The following is a 21,584-nucleotide window of genomic DNA, read 5'->3' on the forward strand; positions in this document are numbered from 1 at the left end:
GTAATATTTTGGCGCCACCAGCAGACACCCCCTTCTTTTTCTCCTCTCTCTTCTTGTGTAATCAAATTAGACATAATCACATTCTAATCCTCTCACATTCGTTCCAGTCGGTGTCAGTGTTCATCATGAGAAGAATGGAAGTTGAAATTGGAAAGTGTGGACTAGGCCACCGAATCTTTAATATTTGAAGAGAAACACCACTTTTATTCCGTGGAGAGATCTTGGATTAATAAACGAGAATTTTCAAATTTTTGTATATCTGAAAATTAATAAAATATAGTGTGACTATTTTTCTCTTTTGAATGATTTCAGATAATAAAATCAAACAACCGAAATCGTATGTTGTCACATGACGGCAGTTAACTTCTACCATTCTTAACCTCTTCTTTCATCTAAGCTAATGTGTCACCGGGTTTCTCAGGAGTGGGGCAATAAAACCATGCAGATAATTTCCTATCGAAGATGTGACAAATAGAAAAAAAAATTTGGACTTACATCTCTGTTGAGCTAAAAATTTAACTTTTCCCTCCATGTGCTATTTTATAGGCAGGTATCCAAACAACGCAAGCTCCGCCCCGTGGAGAAAGAAAGTATAAAAGCAACATGCAAGATGACTAACAGTATCTCAAACAATGATCGGCTAACGGAATGCCAGTCTACACCTTGTATTAAAACTGATTTTTTTTAAATTCTAATTATCTGTTTATCATTAATTTGGAGTCAAACTAGAACAGTGGTAAGTTTTTTCAAAATGAATTTCAATACTTTTAACGTCAGTGTTCCCAGATGCTTCTGGATCACCGACTGTAACAAATGCAACAAAATTTTTGATGACGGAGTAAAACTGGGAGACCATATAGAGATCTATTATCAAGAACAATATCAAAGAGATTGCTCTTGGAAAGGCTGTGAGAAAATTTTCAAGGTATTATATATATTCAATTAAAAAAAGTATCAGCAAGAGAGCATAGTATTTCAGACAAAGCTTGAGCTGAAAGTTCATATATGTTCGGCTCATGTCAATGAGATGCCATTTGACTGCGAAATTTGCAAGTGTCGTTTCGAGTCACCTGATGATCTCAAAGTGCATTTGATAACTCACGAAGGTAAGTGTTTGACAGTAAAATGAGTAAAATTTAGTAATTTGTTTTTCAGGGGAAATTTTCAAGTGCACTGTACCGGGATGTAAAAAAAAGTGCAAAACGTTATTGGAGAGTCGGCAACATATGCCTGTTCACCAAGTTGAAGATGATTTCGTTTGCGTGATGAGTGAAATAGTGAGTGAAATAGTCACAGTCGTTAGAAGCCTGAAACCTGTAAAAAATGTACGGCTGGTGCTCGAAGATACAAAAAAAAAATTTTTTTTGAAGTGATACATACTTTTCTGCGTTTATCCAAAAAATCTCGGTGAAATAATATGATTTTTTTATCGTGAATGGGGAGGTCCTAAAAATTTCAATCATGTGTTCCTCCTCGAGACCATTGTGAATAAATTAGATGCACCTTTAACACCCTCCGGCAGCACACCGTGAAATTATAATAAATGGATTCAGATTTCTAGAAAAAACAAACTGAACAAATTTCAGATAACGAGCTGCTCACCGTTTGGCAAATAGTGCGTCGATCATGCGGCAGGCGCTCTGGAAAGAAAAGAAGCAAACGGATTCTAATTTTCCTTATTTTTTTCAACATTTTTAATATGATTTCAATAAACTTTGTAAATTTACAGTTTTAGCCATGATACAGAAAATTTCAGCGTTTCAACATTCAGCAATTTTGCCAGTTTTGCTCCATTGGTACCAGAGCCCTTCAAATGATATCATAATTTTTTACCAGACCACCGCAAGGCAGAGAACAAATATTTTCGGCAGTTTTCTTAGAACACGGCATAAAAGAGACCGCAGAGAGGGAGTAATCGTCGGCGTCTTTCGAAATCCCTAATAAAAACCATCTGCACCGCGGCTTTGCTTTCATAGAAAACGATGGAAAGAGTCTTTCGTGTCAGGCCGTGTCAGTGTACATGACGCAATGCCCTTTTCCTTTGTTCCTCGTTTGCAGCAGGAGGGTGAGGCATGTTGCAGACACACAGAAGTTTTGAAAACAAAAAGTGGGGGACGAAAAATGGAGAAAAGCAAATCAATACATTTTGTAATCGGGAGAGCTGATTTCTAGATTTAAAAAAGTCCTGTTTTCAGGAATTTCGATTATAATTTTGTTGATTTCTAACCCGGGAGGATTCAAACCCGCGTCTACTGAAATAAACCTCAGCCCGGGTATTATAGACTACTACATCCTCTGATCGACGAGTCTATCCGGTACCGACACAGATAAGAATGGTGGGGGAAGTTAATTTCATAAAAATTACCCTGTTTTTAGGAATTTCAATAATAATTTCGTTGATTTCTAGATTTAAAAAAGTCCTGTTTTTAGGAATTTCAATAATAATTTCGTTGATTTCTAACCCGGGAGAATTCAAACCCGCGTCTACTGAAGTAAACCTCAGCCCGGGTATTATAGACTACTACATCCTCTGATCAACGAGTCTATCCGGTACCGACACAGATAAGAATGGTGGGGGAAGTCAAAGTTAAGAGCGATAAAGTATCTTGATTCTAGGGTTTTTTAACTTACGTCTATCAATTGATCGTCATTTGATTCGTCTTGATCCATTACTTTCTTGTCAACCGTTTCTTGCACTCGACCGTTTCTTATCTATCAAGCCGGTGGGTTTGCTCTTCATGCGCTGTGCTTTAGCACTGAAAAAGAAAACATTAGTTCATAAACAAACTTAGAAAATAGGGAATATATGTATGAGATAAAATATGGTTATGTGGATATCTCAAAGATGGCCAAAAAAAGAAGATAGAAGAGTCACCATCCAGTACGGAAAGATGGTGGACGACTGAGCCAAGAAGATGATGATGAGGAGACTGGGGGCCAGTGGGCGGAGTCTATCAGAAAACATCCATCTGTTAATCTAATAGGATCAATGATTTCCCAAGGAGATAAGTGAAAAGGTGGTTTGTGTTAACAGTAATGAGACAATAGGCGAGTGGCAAAGGACAGGCAGGCCCTCTTATCCTACCGTTCAAGGTTCCAAGTTTCCCCCAAAGTCATCCGTTCGGACCGATTTCCCAAAGAGATAAGGAGGCAGATGGTAAGACGTGAAAAACAATGCCTCTGACAATATACCGGGAGAGACAATGTGTAAATTAGTTGACATGTCTACGTTGAAAAACGGATATTTCTACGTGGAAAAATGGATATTTCAAACGTGGATATTTTTCGATTTCCTAAAAGAGTTTTTTGAAAATTTTTCGAAAAAAAAGGGAACTACTTTCATTTATTCGAAGCAACTGTCACTGGCGATATACAGTGTACTGTGCTCCCATTTTTTCCCCCGACTTTGGAAAAATCCTTATTATTACATGATGCTGAAAATTGCAGAAAGTTGCCGGAAATTGCCGATTTGTGAAATCGGCAATTGCCGGATTGCCAGATTGCCGAAATTTTCCGTTGCCGCTCGTCCCTGGACCGGGCCAAGGAAAATTTTTCAGTCGGCCCGACCCGGAATTTCCCAACCCTGTGTGAGAGAGAGGTTAAGAAATAAAAAGGGGTGATTGGTACAGCGCGTCTCGATGGAGCGGGTCGTCTGGCGTCAGAGAAACTCTACCCCTGTACACTATCTGAATGACATTATGAAATTGAGAACTTGATTAGATTCTTGAAGATCATCCACTTCCAATTTTCTTGCCAACTCGCAACGAACTCTACCGTAACCAATCCAAGTACTACATATAACAATTGATAATTCACCTAACATTTTCAACCACATTAATATTATAGAGCGAAGGATACTTGACTTTGAATTGCCGATTTTATCACCATTTCACACATAAAATTTACCAAAAAAGAGATTGTTAAAAATCTATGGGAGCGGTGTGGTGTCGAGTAAACAGAAGAATGGGGAGCGAGGAAGGAAGAGAAAAGTGGAAAACAGATGAAGGACAGTCGGTTTAATTAAATACATTTTGGCGGAAACTTTATAAAAGCTTTTTGTTTTCGTGGTACCAAAGAACTCATCGGATTCTCGAAAGTGAACGTTAGTCCACTTTCAAATATTATCGATTGAAAGAAAAATATATTTTGCTAATTCCATATCTTTTCAGGGACGCCTGATTTTAAAATTCCGCCGGATTTTGGAAGAATTAGGATCACCCAAAACCGTCACATTTCTTTTAATTCCTTTTTTTCTCTTTGAAAAACTGTTTGACATAACTGGATTGACCTACAGTCTATTTTATATGCTCCGAGTGTGAGGAAGTCTTTTTTCAGTTTATTTTTTTCCTTTTCTCTCAATCTCTGCTCTTTTATAAGTATTTTTTGCAGCGCCTCGATTCTCGCCTTTGGTCGATGCACTCTTTTTTCTTACTATCTCTTTTTTTTAGTTATTGACAAAAAACTAAGGTCCGCTCACTTTCATTTGAAGTGATCGTAGCCAACATTTGATTCATTATTGTTAGTCGCTGACTGTCTAACCTCTCCGAGTGTCAACAAGTCTATTTTTCTGTTTCTACTTTTCTTTTCTCTCAATCTCCGGTTTCTAATAAAAAATTTTTATTGCTTCTCGATTCCCGCCTCCTGTCGATGCCCGCAGTTTCTCTCACTATTCCTCAGTTTTTAGTTCTTGGCTAATAGTGGCCATCGTTTGTAGACCGCGTTCTAACTTTTCTTCGTTGTTTTTTCAAGAGTGTTGTTCTGATCATTTTCTCATCCGCGCCCTTCAGCGAGTCATGTTTATCTGAACCCTGACGGTAGAGACAAGTATCCATGTTCTTTGTTCCTACCACCTGTCTCATCGTTGTTGATGAGTACAGAAATCATTTTATACCTATTTCCAGTCGTTCGGCACTGTGCCAAAAACTCACAAAATCGAGTTTCTGAAATTTCTGGAATTTCCGAAAAGAATAATTCCGAAATTTCCGAATATTTTATTTTCGCTCATCCCTGATGCCAACTCATTTTCTATCCGTTCCTAAAAATTTCGGTCAGGACATTCCTTCCTTTGCTTCCAAGCAACAACAGACAACTTGGGTGTCCTCTTTGGCTGGGCATACTGTCAAATACACATTGAGACGAGAGAAACCGGGAAGGGAGAAAGAGGAAGGAGGAGGAAGGAAAATGATTTTACTTCTGTGATTTTTCTGCATCTTTCTGATCACATCGAAATTGAAGTCTATAATGTCATTTTTCCATTTCATCCTAGCTGTTTGATACCAAAATGTACCCTTACTACAGTGCCTTTCAATAATTCAATTTTTCGGCATGGTGCCAATTATTCATATTTCCGCCTATTATTTGAATTCTTCGTCTTTTTCAATTCGCTTTCAATTATCAATTCTACTAGTTTTCTGCTAAAAAAATTGCTCAAATTCCAAACTTCCAAGTCATCTTCCGGCCACGTTACCTAGTATTTTTCTATCTGTTACTAATGAATCTCACTTTGATCAGTACATTCATTGTTGTTCTTCCCAGCAATAACATACAGCGTGGATGTCTTTTTCGACTTGGCATGCTGCCAAATACACACGGAAGGAGGGAACGACGTTGAATGAAGAGAGAAGAGAGGGGAAAAGGTATGCGTCTCTCTCATAAACGCTTTGTATCTAACTTCTCTATACCATCAATCCCTTTTGTAACCGTGCAGAGAAAGCAAGAGGGAGGAGAAAGAAGGAGAGGAATCTGTTTTCTGGGACATTCTAACTGTTTTGAGTTCATATAAAGGTGAGCGTCTTTTTTGTTATCTCTTTATTTCATTGGAGCTATAACCTGTACTTAGGGGGCGAAGAGACCGGGAAATAAGCAAAAAAGATGATTCTTACTATTATAATTTTTTCCCAACCCTCTGTTCTGCCATCCCATTCTCTCATCATCGCTTTCTGCTACCAACATCTATTGTGCCCTATCAGAAATAGCCTTGTTAGTACGGTGCCAAAAATTTTTTCTTCCGAAATTTCCTACATTTTTCGGTTAGAAAATTGTCAAATTTTTGAATTGGTGCTGTTGTATTTCTAACACTAAAAAAGTTGAAGTTTTTAAGTTCTGGAGTTGAAGTGAAAACTGTCTTTTTAGCCATGACGAATTAAGATGAGTCTAATCCGACAACTAGCAAAAGATTTTCTTATTTACAGTCAGATTCAGAGATGTTAGTCGCCACGTCATAATACATTTGTTGAACATGATCCCTTCTCTCGCTGTTCTTCTTTCTCTGTCTCTGTCCACCCTTTCTTCTCTTCTCATTTCCTCTTCGCCACTCTCATTCTTTTTCCTGCGTCTTGTGTCGCGCAACACTATTTCTCTTTCTGTCATGCCAGAAAAGAATAAATAAGTACTATTAAAAACGGCATAGCAAATTTCCTTGTGCCATAGACCACCTTCCATAATTCTGAGTTATATTTGTTTACATCTATGATTGAACCCATGTTCAATGCTCAGGCTGATTTTAGCTGAATGAAGGTGAATCATTTTCAAAGTTCTAATCGTCGAAAAATTCACAAAGATTTATCCAGACCGCCATACCTGTGTCCATATTCACAGAATGTTGAGTTTTTAATGCACTTTTATAAATTTTGACTATGAAAAACTCACAAAATCGAGTTTCTGAAATTTCCGGAATTTCCTAGTAGAATAATTCCGAAATTTCCGGAATTTTTATTCCCGCTCATCCCTGATGCACCCTCATTTTCTATCCGTTTCTAAAAATTCCCCTTCGGTCAGGACATTCTTTCCTATGCATCCAAGCATCAACAGACAACTACGGTGTCCGTTTCTACTTGGTATGCTGCCATGCACACATTGAGAGAATGGACTGGGAGGAAGAAAGAGAAGGAAGGAGAATGATCTGCCTTCTATGACCTCCTTGCATCTTTCTTTTCAGATTGAAATAGAAACTTGTTCTGTCATCTCCTCTCTTTTCGGAGATTATTGATACCAAAATGACAGGCCTGTGTGTTCCGGTTTAGAATAGTTTCCATAGGCGATTTCGAGTTTTTTTAGAACTCAAAATTTACAACACGAAGATTGATAATAAAACGCGGGTACAAGTTCCGCCATATTCACTCGATTACGTCTAAGAAAGTGGAAAGAATCGATATTTTGGGGCAGCCAAGTCCTTATCTACCAGAACCGAATAAATTCCGCTACAATCGGTAGAATCATTCATATGCATTCAATCAACAACAGGCAGCTATAATGTTCTCATCGGCTTGGCATGTTGCCAAGTACACACGGAAGGAGGGAACGGTGATGAATGAAGAGAGAAGAGTGCGAAAAAAGTATCTCTTTCATAAACACCTTGTATCTAACATCTCTATACCATCAATCTCTTTTGTAACCTTGCTCTACAGGAGGAAACAGAAAGAAAAAATATAGTTTTTTTTGAAGAAGAGAGTCTCGCATCTTTCTCTCGCGTTGGTAATAGACATTTGCTTGTTCACCTTGTTTCTTTTTGTCATGTCTGTATATTCTGTGTTTTTCCTAACTCATAATGTTTATTTTGGCGGTTAACATTCACTTCAGTTTCAGTCTTGTTAAACATCTCTCATTCTCTCTCCAAGTATAAATGTCATTTTGTCCTCAAGTTTTTTATTGCTCGAATTCCATCAAAACGATTTCATGAATTCTTCTGCTCATCGAATCAATTCTCATTCTCTCATCTCAGCTATCTTATACAAACAACGGATTGCTCCTTATCTCTTATGATGACCACTTCATTGCACCTCGTCAGGTCAGAAGTCGAGAACATAGAAACTCCTGTAATAGGCAACAGTATGAACACAAGTACACGTGGAGAAAGGACAAATGGGAAAGAAAAAGGGGAAATAAGTGTGGCAAAGGAGCATCATAAAATTCCCTTTCTCCAATTTTTAAGAATGATTTTTTTTTATAGTTATAAGTTTCACAGAAATCAAAAGAAAATGTTCTTTACTGATAGTTCTAACATTTTTCTGATCGAAATTTCATTCAAAACATGCGAAATCAGCTGTACCCCACTCTATTTCCACCTTTCTCTGATTTTTTTGGCAAGACCGTCAAAACTTTCATATAGAATCACATTTTGATCCAAAAGGGTATCATTTATCGTACTAGAGTTATCTCTTCTCAATTTGTTTTTCCACGCCGACACTTTATTTTGTATTACACTAAAATTATTATTACACTTGAACTAATACACTCATTACTATTATTACACATTGAAAATTATTATTACACTGTTCAAGGTTGTTTTGCGCAACAACTATACGTGATTTACAATCGCCAGATGTTGCCATGCACACACTTTGAAGCAACATAAAATGAAAAATCATATGAGGCAAAATTTTCTAATTTCATTTTGTCCTCAAGTTTATTATTTCTCGATCTCAACAAATCGATATATTCTCATTCTCTCGTCTCAGCTATCTTACAAACAATGGATTGCTCCTCATCTGTTTTGGTGACCACTTTGTTGCATCGGGTCAGACAGCGGTGAGAACAGAAACACTCCTCTCATACGCTACAGTGTGTAAATGAACGTCTCTTTCCTCAGTCTGCGGCTCTTTCATTTTCACTCGCATGAACGCCGTGTGTTGGACATTGCTCTGTACCATCTACCTGCCCTTACGACTCCTACTTGCGGAGAGCAAACCCCACCTCTTTTCTGCATTTTTTCCGGCTTTTTTCTGTTTTTCTATTGTCTAGCACCCCTGCCACTTTCATCCTCCACACGCTCTCTAGAGATTTTGAAACTAAAAACTCAATATCTCCAAGAGAAAAATAAAAGGTTTTTTTTTCGAATTTTCAAATCAAGATCAGGAAAAATCGATTATTGAAAAAATCAGTAATGGAACTTTTTAAAAAAAACATATAGTCGTATTGCTGAATATTTTGTTTTCCTTTCAAAAAAAGTTTAGGCAAAACGGACATAATTCAGCAGAGTTACACATAAAAATAGGTCGGGGTACTCACTTATGCTCGCTACTGTAATATAACACGAGACAAGAAGGCTACAGATGTAACTTCTATCAAAGACAGACTCTAGGTCTCCAGATCTGTCCTTGCTCTCTCACTTCACTCCTCCGCACCTTTCCCTACTTTGTCTGGGACTATAGGCCCCGCTTCCTACAGAAATAGCTTCTTTTCCTTCCTTTCCCTCCACATCACTTCAGTTGAAGCCTTCCCGTCCTTTATGGCTAGACGGACGCATTTTGTCTTAAATTTTCAAATTTTAGAACCGTCAAATGAGAGCCGTCTCTTCTACTCTCCCCCTCTCTTTCTTCCCAATCGTATCTTCTCTAGTTCACCCTTTCATTTCATCAGTTCTTCCCTTATTTTCCTATTGATTTGTCACTTTTCCAGAGAAAAAGTAATCGATGGTTCGCGTTCGACCCCCAAAACCACTGGTCAGAGCTCGCAAGTCGCTTCCTGCTTCTGGCGGAGTCATGAACCCATCGCCGAACCATTCGGTAGGTTGCAAAAAAAAATTCGAAAAAAATTTGATAGAACGGAATACTATCTTTTCAGCCAACTTCTGCTCCTGTGTCTGTCCAGACCACTCCGACCCGTCCGGCACCAGCTTCCCGTCTCGCGGCTGCAGCTCAGCGCTCGAGCTCACGCCCTCGCGATTCGGTAAGTTGAAGTATTTTGAAAAAAAATTTTAATTAACTTTTTTCCTTTAGTCTCGAGTGGCAAGACGCTATCTCTCCGGGATTGAGCGCCCAGCTGACCACCGGGCTAGTGCTCCACGACGCACGGAGCGGGTTTCCCACCCGGCTCCAAGCAAAGAATACAACGTGAGTCAAAAACAATTCACGATAATATTAAAATTGGAACCAATTTTATTTCAGCCGTGTAACTTGCCAGTTGCTGTGGCGGAGCCGAAGACCAAGACAACCGCCAAGAAGCCGAACAAAACGGCCAAGAGCGCCACGATCAAAAAGACCAAGAAATAATGAGCTTGTCTGAGACTTCAACAACACGTCTCCCCTTTTATTTTTGACAGTATTCTCCCGTTTGCCTCCCCTCCTTTCTCAATGTATCTCTTTCTACATATGCATTATCCCCCAACCCCTCATTCTCTTTTGTCTTTTTCTCATACTAGCAGCTTGGACCCTATAATCAAATTCAAAACTGGGAGTAGAATTTTACAGGATACTGTAGAATTTTACGAGTCGAGTCTTTGAATTGATACGAGCTGGTTTAATGCAAGGAGCCAATCTGCAAGTATGCGTATCTCTTATTCCTTATTGTTTCTAAACGTTTTGTTGTGACGTGAGCTTCTCGCTTCCCCATATTTTTGTTCTTTCAATTCTTTGTAAAGTCTCCCTGTCACTTTTGTCTCTGTTGTGTCCGTCATCCGGAGAGAGTGGGATGGGAAGGACAACACAGAATGGTAGAAGAGTCTTTATTAGAAGACTGAATAAAGGGGAAAATACAACTAGAGGGAGCGAATGAACGAGAGTGAATAAATAGATAGAGAAATAGGGGAATGAATAGAAACGGGGGTAGACTATCAGGAAGGAAAAATAAGAAGAGAAAGGAGCGCGCGGTGCCGCGCACCCTTTATAGATCAAAGAAGGAGGACCCGGTAGATCTGAGTAAATTGAACGTTGGAACCTGCCACGCACATTTTCAATAATCTTCTCTCATCATTCTGATTAATTTTTGTCTGAAAGATTGATTTTTTATTAACTAAATTCAATTTTTTCAATTAATTGGTCGGTTTGAATCTTCTAGTTTTTCAGATATTCAATAACATAAGGTGAATACTACTTGTGTATACATAAATCAATGTTCACTTTTTACATGATGCCGAGTCCTTTTTGACCAGATCCTGATAAATTTCACTGCAATCAGTGCATTCATTTCTCTACGCAACAACAGACAGCTAGGTGTCTTTTCGACTTGGCATGCTGCCAAATACACATTATGGGATGGAAGGACCGGGAAGAAGAGAAGAGGTCTCCTCCCATCTTTTTGTTCAGACTGAAATGGAAATCTATTCTTTTCTCTTCATATCTCATCGGAGATACTTGATACCAAAATCTACCGTATCTTGCTAAAAAAAATTTTACCAGGTGCCATTTCTGTGTCTTCCTGTTCCGCAATTTTCACCGTAATTGGGTGCTTATTTCTTTTAAATGAACATAATTGGTCAGCAATATTCCAGTAGTCTATATTATTTCTCTGGGCATGCTCAACATTCAGGTCATTACTGATGTAGTTTGGATTTTGTCAAAAAACTAAAATTTTGCCTATCTCTGAAAAAGTGTTCTTTTTAGAGTGTAATTGGGTGCTTATTTCTTTCAAATGAATAATTGGTCAGCAATATTTTAATGGTCTATATCGCTTCTCTGAGCATGCTCAACATTCAGGTCATTACTGATGTAGTTTGGATTTTGTCAAAAAAACGAAAATTTTGTTCGTCCCTGAAAAAGTGTTGTTTTTAGAGTGTAGTTGGGTGCTTATTTCTTTCAAATGAACATAATTGGTCAACAGTATTCCAGTAGTCTATATCGCTTCACTGGGCATGCTCAACATTCAGGTCATTACTGATGTAGTTTGGATTTTGTCAAAAAAACGAAAATTTTGTTCGTCCCTGAAAAAGTGTTGTTTTTAGAGGGTAATTGGGTGCTTATTTCTTTCAAATGAACATAATTGGTCAACAGTATTCCAGTAGTCTATATTATTTCTCTGGGCATGCTCAACATTCAGGTCATTACTGATGTAGTTTGGATTTTGTCAAAAAAACGAAAATTTTGTTCGTCCCTGAAAAAGTGTTGTTTTTAGAGGGTAATTGGGTGCTTATTTCTTTCAAATGAACATAATTGGTCAACAGTATTCCAGTAGTCTATATTATTTCTCTGGGCATGCTCAACATTCAGGTCATTACTGATGTAGTTTGGATTTTGTCAAAAAAACGAAAATTTTGTTCGTCCCTGAAAAAGTGTTGTTTTCAGAGGGTAATTGGGTGCTTATTTCTTTCAAATAAACATAATTGGTCAACAGTATTCCAGTAGTCTAAATCGCTTCACTGGGCATGCTCAACATTCAGGTCATTACTGATGTAGTTTGGATTTTGTCAAAAAAACGAAAATTCTGCCCATCCCTGAAAAAGTTTTGTTTTTTCTAAGATTTTGTTAAATGAATTATTTTTACATTGTCTAATTTTTATTTCTATTCAAATCTCATACATGTAATACTTTACGGAAACGGAGGGCTCTCTACATGTGTTTTCATCATTCAATGTAGACTTCATCCTCTATTATCTTGAATTTGATCGGTGAAGTAGGGAGGCAGTGGGGAATGGCAGTATCCAAGATTTTCCAGACAGGTTTATGGTCTTTTAGTTGATCGTTCTTGATTTCCAATAGTTTCTTCATGATCAGTCCCATCCATTTTCGACTAGCATCATATGCTGCGCATGGGTCGCGATGCTGAAAATATATTATCTGTACAAACTAATATTTTCAGGAAAAAACTTACAAATTTCTCTTTTGCTTGAATCATCGCATCGAATCGCACATTGAAAAGCTCTATTCCGGCACATTTGGTCAGGCAATAAATCGAATTTATGAAGTCGTCAATTGGAGCGTAGTCCTCAGTTTTCCCAAAATTGACGTTGATGTTAATCGCGATAGATTTGGAGTGATATTTCAGAGTTGACTTTGCTAAAGCAGAGTTTCCAAAATCAATTAACGTAAAGACGAGACGCTGAAAAATGTATAAACTGGTTTAATTGAACCTTAACTTTAAGAACTCACCCCATTGCTTAATTTGAGCATCATATTTCCTTTATGGATGTCACGATGTACAAATCCGATTCGATGAAGAGTATCTAGAGCTCTGAAGAGGGACGTGGTCATACGAAGGATATTCGAGTTGCTGAACTTCTGAGTCGGCTTTCTCTCCAAAAGATCAGCGACTGATTCACCAGAATGAGTCATCACTGAAAAAAGTTTGTTTCTATTGAGTTAGTAATTTGAACTTACCAATACACTTAAAATTATTGATCGAAATCTCATCAGTAATTTGCGGGAAGGACTTCTGACCACGACAACACTTAAGAATACTGACTTCAGTTTGATACTTTTCATTCAATTCATTTGATTTCCCCATTTTCAGAACTTTCGTAAACTCTTTCTCATTTATTTTCTTAATTTGAAACACCCTAGCAAAACTTCCACAGTTGATTTCGTCCCCGAGGACATATTTTTTGGCGATAACTTTGCCAGGCCGCATATCAATTGACATCCTGGAAATTAATTAGAATTTTGTTTAAAAAACTCATTTTTTGTGATTGGGGACACCTAGCTGACCTAGTTATGAAAACAATAAATTCATTTTTGAGCAGCAAATTAGTGACTCTATCAGTTAAGCCAAAAAAATTTCCGAAAACGGTTACAAAAATGCTTATTTTGGGATTGGTGCCCGCCGTGAAATCTAACTACCAACTAGATTTTGGGAGCGCATTTGTGGCGGGTTGCTAGATTCATGTCAAAAAAAAGTATTTCTATTAGATAGTCCTATCCTCAAGCTACCAAACCCACTTTTCAAAGTTTCTAAAATCTCACTTTGACATACATTTTTCATGCATCGAAAAACTCAACTTTTCTGAATTTTTGTGAAGTGACCTCTTTTGCGAACTGCCTCACGCCTCAATAACCCACTTTTTCAAAAACCTAATGTACGATTTTAATAGCCAAAAACTTTTCCTACAGATTCCCGAATTCCGCGCATTGCTACCTAACCTAGTTTTCTCAAAAATTGCCCCAAAATCTTTAAAAATACTTACATTTTGAAGTAGCAGTAGACGGTGGCGGTAGTATGGCCGGTGGGAGGATGAGCGAAAATCGGCAAGAGGAACGGGGCGAACACCAAGTGGCCGACGGGAAAAGCTGGAAATGATTGAATTTTCGAAAAATGACCCGGGACGGGAGGGGGGGGGGTGACCCCCGGTCATCGGGGGGCGGTCACGGGGGTCGGTTACGGTCAAGTTAATTGGGCACGATCCTTTGGTAGGGTCCCTTGTAGGTAGATCTAATTAGGTCGTGACCCAAATCAAGTAGGTCGTGACCCAAATCAAGTAGGTCGTGACCCAAATCAAGTAGGGTCGTGACCCAAATCAAGTAAGGTCGTGAACCCAATCAAGTAGGTCGTGACCCAAATCAAGTAGGTCGTGACCCAAATCAAGGTAGGTCGTGACCCAATCAAGTAGCGTGACCCAAAGTCAAGTAGGTCGTGACCCAACATCACGTAGGTCGTGACCCAAATCAAGTAGGTTCGTGACCCAAATTTCCAAGTAGGTCGTGACCCAAATCCAAGTAGGTGGTCGTGACCCAAATCAAGTAAGGTAGTGACCCAACCAAAGTCAAGTAGGTAGTGACCCAAATCAAGTAGGTCGTGACCCAAATCAAGTAGGTCGTGACCCAAATCAAGTAGGTAGTGACCCAAATCAAGTAGGTCGTGACCCAAATCAAGTAGGTCGTGACCCAAATCAAGTAGGTCGTGACCCAAATCAAGTAGGTCATGACCCAAATCAAGTAGGTCATGACCCAAATCAAGTAGGTCATGACCCAAATCAAGTAGGTCATGTCCCAAATCAAGTAGGTCGTGACCCAAATCAAGTAGGTCGTGACCCAAATCAAGTAGGTCGTGACCCAAATCAAGTAGGTCGTGACCCAAATCAAGTAGGTCGTGACCCAAATCAAGTAGGTAGTGACCCAAATCAAGTAGGTAGTGACCCAAATCAAGTAGGTCGTGACCCAAATCAAGTAGGTCGTGACCCAAATCAAGTAGGTCGTGACCCAAATCAAGTAGGTCATGACCCAAATCAAGTAGGTCATGACCCAAATCAAGTAGGTCATGACCCAAATCAAGTAGGTCATGTCCCAAATCAAGTAGGTCGTGACCCAAATCAAGTAGGTCATGACCCAAATCAAGTAGGTCATGTCCCAAATCAAGTAGGTCGTGACCCAAATCAAGTAGGTCGTGACCCAAATCAAGTAGGTCGTGACCCAAATCAAGTAGGTCATGACCCAAATCAAGTAGGTAGTGACCCAAATCAAGTAGGTAGTGACCCAAATCAAGTAGGTCGTGACCCAAATCAAGTAGGTCGTGACCCAAATCAAGTAGGTCGTGACCCAAATCAAGTAGGTCATGACCCAAATCAAGTAGGTCATGACCCAAATCAAGTAGGTCATGACCCAAATCAAGTAGGTCATGTCCCAAATCAAGTAGGTCGTGACCCAAATCAAGTAGGTCGTGACCCAAATCAAGTAGGTCGTGACCCAAATCAAGTAGGTCGTGACCCAAATCAAGTAGGTCGTGACCCAAATCAAGTAGGTCGTGACCCAAATCAAGTAGGTCGTGACCCAAATCAAGTAGGTCATGACCCAAATCAAGTAGGTCATGACCCAAATCAAGTAGGTCATGACCCAAATCAAGTAGGTCATGACCCAAATCAAGTAGGTCATGTCCCAAATCAAGTAGGTCGTGACCCAAATCAAGTAGGTCGTGACCCAAATCAAGTAGGTCGTGACCCAAATCAAGTAGGTCGTGACCCAAATCAAGTAGGTAGTGACCCAAATCAAGTAGGTCATGACCCAAATCAAGTAGGTAGTGACCCAAATCAAGTAGGTCGTGACCCAAATCAAGTAGGTCATGACCCAAATCAAGTAGGTCATGACCCAAATCAAGTAGGTCATGACCCAAATCAAGTAGGTCATGTCCCAAATCAAGTAGGTCATGTCCCAAATCAAGTAGGTCATGACCCAAATCAAGTAGGTCATGTCCCAAATCAAGTAGGTCTTGTCCCAAATCAAGTAGGTCATGACCCAAATCAAGTAGGTCATGTCCCAAATCAAGTAGGTCGTGACCCAAATCAAATAGGTCATGTCCCAAATCAAGTAGGTCGTGACCCAAATCAAGTAGGTCATGTCCCAAATCAAGTAGGTCGTGACCCAAATCAAGTAGGTCATGTCCCAAATCAAGTAGGTCGTGACCCAAATCAAGTAGGTCATGTCCCAAATCAAGTAGGTCATGTCCCAAATCAAGTAGGTCATGTCCCAAATCAAGTAGGTCATGTCCCAAATCAAGTAGGTCATGACCCAAATCAAGTAGGTCATGTCCCAAATCAAGTAGGTCATGTCCCAAATCAAGTAGGTCGTGACCCAAATCAAGTAGGTCATGTCCCAAATCAAGTAGGTCATGACCCAAATCAAGTAGGTCATGTCCCAAATCAAGTAGGTCATGTCCCAAATCAAGTAGGTCGTGACCCAAATCAAGTAGGTCATGTCCCAAATCAAGTAGGTCATGACCCAAATCAAGTAGGTCATGTCCCAAATCAAGTAGGTCATGTCCCAAATCAAGTAGGTCATGACCCAAATCAAGTAGGTCATGTCCCAAATCAAGTAGGTCATGTCCCAAATCAAGTAGGTCGTGACCCAAATCAAGTAGGTCATGACCCAAATCAAGTAGGTCATGTCCCAAATCAAGTAGGTCGTGACCCAAATCAAGTAGGTCATGACCCAAATCAAGTAGGTCATGTCCCAAATCAAGTAGGTCATGTCCCAAATCAAGTAGGTCATGTCCCAAATCAAGTAGGTCATGTCCCAAATCAAGTAGGTCATGACCCAAATCAAGTAGGTCATGACCCAAATCAAGTAGGTCATGACCCAAATCAAGTAGGTCATGTCCCAAATCAAGTAGGTCGTGACCCAAATCAAGTAGGTCGTGACCCAAATCAAGTAGGTCGTGACCCAAATCAAGTAGGTCGTGACCCAAATCAAGTAGGTCGTGACCCAAATCAAGTAGGTAGTGACCCAAATCAAGTAGGTCATGACCCAAATCAAGTAGGTAGTGACCCAAATCAAGTAGGTCGTGACCCAAATCAAGTAGGTCATGACCCAAATCAAGTAGGTCATGACCCAAATCAAGTAGGTCATGACCCAAATCAAGTAGGTAGTGACCCAAATCAAGTAGGTCGTGACCCAAATCAAGTAGGTCATGACCCAAATCAAGTAGGTCATGACCCAAATCAAGTAGGTCATGACCCAAATCAAGTAGGTCATGTCCCAAATCAAGTAGGTCATGTCCCAAATCAAGTAGGTCATGACCCAAATCAAGTAGGTCATGTCCCAAATCAAGTAGGTCTTGTCCCAAATCAAGTAGGTCATGACCCAAATCAAGTAGGTCATGTCCCAAATCAAGTAGGTCGTGACCCAAATCAAGTAGGTCATGTCCCAAATCAAGTAGGTCGTGACCCAAATCAAGTAGGTCATGTCCCAAATCAAGTAGGTCGTGACCCAAATCAAGTAGGTCATGTCCCAAATCAAGTAGGTCGTGACCCAAATCAAGTAGGTCATGTCCCAAATCAAGTAGGTCATGTCCCAAATCAAGTAGGTCATGTCCCAAATCAAGTAGGTCATGTCCCAAATCAAGTAGGTCATGACCCAAATCAAGTAGGTCATGTCCCAAATCAAGTAGGTCATGTCCCAAATCAAGTAGGTCATGTCCCAAATCAAGTAGGTCATGTCCCAAATCAAGTAGGTCATGACCCAAATCAAGTAGGTCATGTCCCAAATCAAGTAGGTCATGTCCCAAATCAAGTAGGTCGTGACCCAAATCAAGTAGGTCATGTCCCAAATCAAGTAGGTCATGACCCCAAATCAAGTAGGTCATGTCCCCAAATCAAGTAGGTCATGTCCCAAATCAAGTAGGTCATGACCCAAATCAAGTAGGTCATGTCCCAAATCAAGTAGGTCATGACCCAAATCAAGTAGGTCATGACCCAAATCAAGTAGGTCATGACCCAAATCAAGTAGGTCATGTCCCAAATCAAGTAGGTCTTGTCCCAAATCAAGTAGGTCATGACCCAAATCAAGTAGGTCATGTCCCAAATCAAGTAGGTCGTGACCCAAATCAAGTAGGTCATGTCCCAAATCAAGTAGGTCGTGACCCAAATCAAGTAGGTCATGTCCCAAATCAAGTAGGTCGTGACCCAAATCAAGTAGGTCGTGACCCAAATCAAGTAGGTCGTGACCCAAATCAAGTAGGTAGTGACCCAAATCAAGTAGGTCGTGACCCAAATCAAGTAGGTCGTGACCCAAATCAAGTAGGTCGTGACCCAAATCAAGTAGGTCGTGACCCAAATCAAGTAGGTAGTGACCCAATCAAGTAGGTCATGTCCCAAATCAAGTAGGTCATGTCCCAAATCAAGTAGGTCATGTCCCAAATCAAGTAGGTCATGACCCAAATCAAGTAGGTCATGTCCCAAATCAAGTAGGTCGTGACCCAAATCAAGTAGGTCGTGACCCAAATCAAGTAGGTCGTGACCCAAATCAAGTAGGTCATGACCCAAATCAAGTAGGTAGTGACCCAAATCAAGTAGGTAGTGACCCAAATCAAGTAGGTCGTGACCCAAATCAAGTAGGTCGTGACCCAAATCAAGTAGGTCGTGACCCAAATCAAGTAGGTCGTGACCCAAATCAAGTAGGTCGTGACCCAAATCAAGTAGGTAGTGACCCAAATCAAGTAGGTCATGTCCCAAATCAAGTAGGTCATGTCCCAAATCAAGTAGGTCGTGACCCAAATCAAGTAGGTCGTGACCCAAATCAAGTAGGTCGTGACCCAAATCAAGTAGGTCGTGACCCAAATCAAGTAGGTCATGACCCAAATCAAGTAGGTCATGACCCAAATCAAGTAGGTCATGACCCAAATCAAGTAGGTCATGTCCCAAATCAAGTAGGTCATGTCCCAAATCAAGTAGGTCATGACCCAAATCAAGTAGGTCATGTCCCAAATCAAGTAGGTCTTGTCCCAAATCAAGTAGGTCATGACCCAAATCAAGTAGGTCGTGACCCAAATCAAGTAGGTCGTGACCCAAATCAAGTAGGTCGTGACCCAAATCCTTAATTAGGTCGTGACCCAAATCCTTAATTAGGTCGTGACCCAAGTCCTCTAATTAAGTTTTTGCAATCTGAACAGTCCAAATTTTTCAATGAAAATAACACATTTTATTAAAGCAGGATAACCAATTAATTCTTTAAAACTCCAAGTCTATCTCTTCACCAAAAATGAGATGTTTGCTACAGTGAAAGCATTGTCGTGCATCCTTGATGAGCTGAATAAATAATTTTATAGAGGTTTCATGCTACTTTCTATTACTTCTTTCATTATCAACCTTGTCGGTTTGCCACAGATCTTTTCAAATGCCGGGAGAGCAGTTTCGATAAGTTCTTGGTCATTCATTTCAAGGCATTTTCTGCGTTCTTCTATCTGAAATGCATGTTTTATGGATTGCATTAACGTGAAGAAAAACTTAATGTTTTGTTAGTGAGGTGCAAAAACCCTTTTGCCAATGGGTACGTCGCAAGTTTGTCCGAAAACATTGCCGCCTTGAATTTCTTCTTGCAACCGTCAGCGTAATTAATGTACGTCTGGTCGAACAAATCGAAGTATTTTATATACCAATCTTCGGTGTAATCTTCGGTGCAGTTCTGAAATGTATCATTAATGTGTTTCTGAATTATGAAGTGGATATATTAAGTATGACAGAGCTAACTTCTCTGAAATTTCAAAAAATTCAGATATGCTGGGCTGAAAACTGATTTTTAATTAAAATAAAAACCGTGAACGTCTGGTTTTCACCGCTACTAAACTTTTTCGATCCAAGCCTAATTAATTCATTGTTTGTTATGTCAAACATAAAGTGGACAATACTAACTCTTTTTTGATTTGAATCCACATGTCCTGGATTAGTGAGAACGTTTGGAGTAGTGACAACCACAGTGGGCTGAGGGGGAAGGATATTAGAATTTCCTTTAGTTCCATTAGCGCAGCCTTTCTTTCCAGGGCACTTCTGAAATTCTTTATGTAATTTGAACCGGCAAATTTGATTGTTTTGATGAATTCGGTGTTGCTTATGTTATCAAAATTTCGAAAATTCTCATTTTTTATCAAATTTGAAAACGTAAACTTCGGGTTTTTTTTTTACATTTTTCAATGAAATACAGACTCATTTCTATTTCAAACGTACATGTTTCGGATTTTTAAAAACGCTGGAGGTGGTAATATTCTTTGTAGGGGTTTCAACGCGGCCAGTTCCATTTCCTAGAGATAAACAAGCTAGTCATGACCTACTACCTACCTAGAGATAAAAAAGCAAACATTTTGCGCCAACAAAATGTTTTTTTTCTGATTTAAACGTACGTGTTTTGGATTTTTCATAACGATCGGGGTAGTGATATTCTTTGTAGGACCTTCAACGTCGTCATTATCATTTTTCGCAGTAGAGCAGTTGTTTTCTTTGGAGCAGTTCTGAAATGTTACATTGGTGTCACAGGAAAACCCATTATGGGTAATTTAATCTCGAAAAAACTCATCGAATGAGCAAAAAATGGTACTTTAGGGGTAAAAATCACGTTTTCATCAGTTTTCGATGGAGTTTTTTCTAAATAAGCGATCCATGTCCTTCTTTACAAAAAGTTTCTGGCACAATTTTTTGAAGAGCAGACAAACTAATACTTAATTGGGGACTAAAAATTACATGGAATCAGTATTCTAATATTTCTTTTGCTGTTTTACAGACAAAAATTGGAGGAAGCTCAAAAAAGTTTGAAACGTTAGCGCTGCAAGCCAAACAAAAATGAATCATAAAGTTTTCTATACTAAAAACAGCTTTGTTATTCACAAAGATTCTACCACATTAACAACAAATTTCGATCACTAAGACGACAGATATTTTATAATTAGTGAATTCAGTTTTGAATTGCGTAAATTGCTTACATAACAAAAATCGTTGGTTTTGGTTAAATGTTTTAACATAAAACATAGCCAACATCATCTACACGCATCTTATCTGATTTTTTTTCTCCCCTTTCTCAATTTTTTGAGTTCCATAAAAACAGTCATACTTCAGTTATTATCTGTATTTTTCTTCAATATTCTGGTCTCTCTTAAATATTCGGAACAAGTATTTTCCTGTTTAAACGTACCTGATCAGGTTTTTCGTGAACGGTCGGAGTTGTGATATTCTTCTCACGACCCTCAGCGCGGTCGCTCTCCTTTTTTCCAGCAGAACAGGAAATCTTTCCAAAAATCAAAACGAGTGGAATAATGAGTTCAAAAATCTTCATTCTCGATGAGCAGAGAATGAGCAGTCACCAATTCGTGAAACGGAAAGATGTACAAATGAAGACGGAGTGGCTTTTTGAGTCGGTGAATATTGTTAGATGGGAACGGCAGTATTGCCGACAAAGGTATCATTTTTGTTTCCCATGAGGATCTGGGAACGAGTGGTCGTCTTATTGCAGTGTTTGGAAGCAAATTTCGGTGAACATTGATCAACAAACATCACGACCAAAAATGCCTCTGTTATTTTTTACCCTCCCTTCCCTCACTCAATGGAACTCACTGATTGATAAATTATACATATGATTCTACGAAAAAGTAAGAGTAAAACACAATTAAGTGATCAATGATATGAATTTCAACTTCTTTCTCCTAACAAGTAAGGTTTGGCAATTTGGTCAGTTACCCCTAAGTGC

The 21,584-nt window shown here is 39.3% G+C and overlaps 4 protein-coding genes across 4 annotated transcripts; 2 read left to right on the top strand and 2 right to left on the bottom strand.

Annotated features, from left to right (window-relative positions):
* Window positions 1–751: 751 nt before the first annotated feature.
* GCK72_022573 (uncharacterized protein) lies at window positions 752–1,825 on the top strand (the record flags this gene model as incomplete). The annotated part of the gene is made up of 4 exons (XM_053734908.1): window positions 752–925; window positions 980–1,106; window positions 1,156–1,277; window positions 1,757–1,825. The coding sequence occupies 4 exons, from the start codon at window positions 752–754 to the stop codon at window positions 1,823–1,825; spliced, it is 492 nt and encodes a 163-aa protein (XP_053578474.1).
* Window positions 1,826–9,410: 7,585 nt separating this feature from the next.
* GCK72_022574 (uncharacterized protein) lies at window positions 9,411–9,989 on the top strand (the record flags this gene model as incomplete). The annotated part of the gene is made up of 4 exons (XM_053734909.1): window positions 9,411–9,503; window positions 9,562–9,666; window positions 9,717–9,830; window positions 9,885–9,989. 4 exons carry the CDS (start codon window positions 9,411–9,413, stop codon window positions 9,987–9,989), a joined length of 417 nt encoding a protein of 138 aa, XP_053578475.1.
* A 2,286-nt stretch (window positions 9,990–12,275) lies between these two features.
* GCK72_022575 (uncharacterized protein) lies at window positions 12,276–13,290 on the bottom strand (the record flags this gene model as incomplete). Its single annotated transcript, XM_003096623.2, has 4 exons — window positions 12,276–12,473; window positions 12,523–12,750; window positions 12,801–12,985; window positions 13,029–13,290. 4 exons carry the CDS (start codon window positions 13,288–13,290, stop codon window positions 12,276–12,278), a joined length of 873 nt encoding a protein of 290 aa, XP_003096671.2.
* A 4,402-nt stretch (window positions 13,291–17,692) lies between these two features.
* Window positions 17,693–21,173, bottom strand: GCK72_022576 (uncharacterized protein; the record flags this gene model as incomplete). The annotated part of the gene is made up of 5 exons (XM_053734910.1): window positions 17,693–18,996; window positions 19,346–19,535; window positions 19,763–19,897; window positions 20,248–20,355; window positions 21,033–21,173. 5 exons carry the CDS (start codon window positions 21,171–21,173, stop codon window positions 17,693–17,695), a joined length of 1,878 nt encoding a protein of 625 aa, XP_053578476.1.
* Window positions 21,174–21,584: the final 411 nt, after the last annotated feature.

The sequence above is a fragment of the Caenorhabditis remanei genome, chromosome X, assembly GCF_010183535.1.
Source record: "Caenorhabditis remanei strain PX506 chromosome X, whole genome shotgun sequence".
Taxonomy (NCBI): Eukaryota; Metazoa; Nematoda; class Chromadorea; order Rhabditida; family Rhabditidae; genus Caenorhabditis; species Caenorhabditis remanei.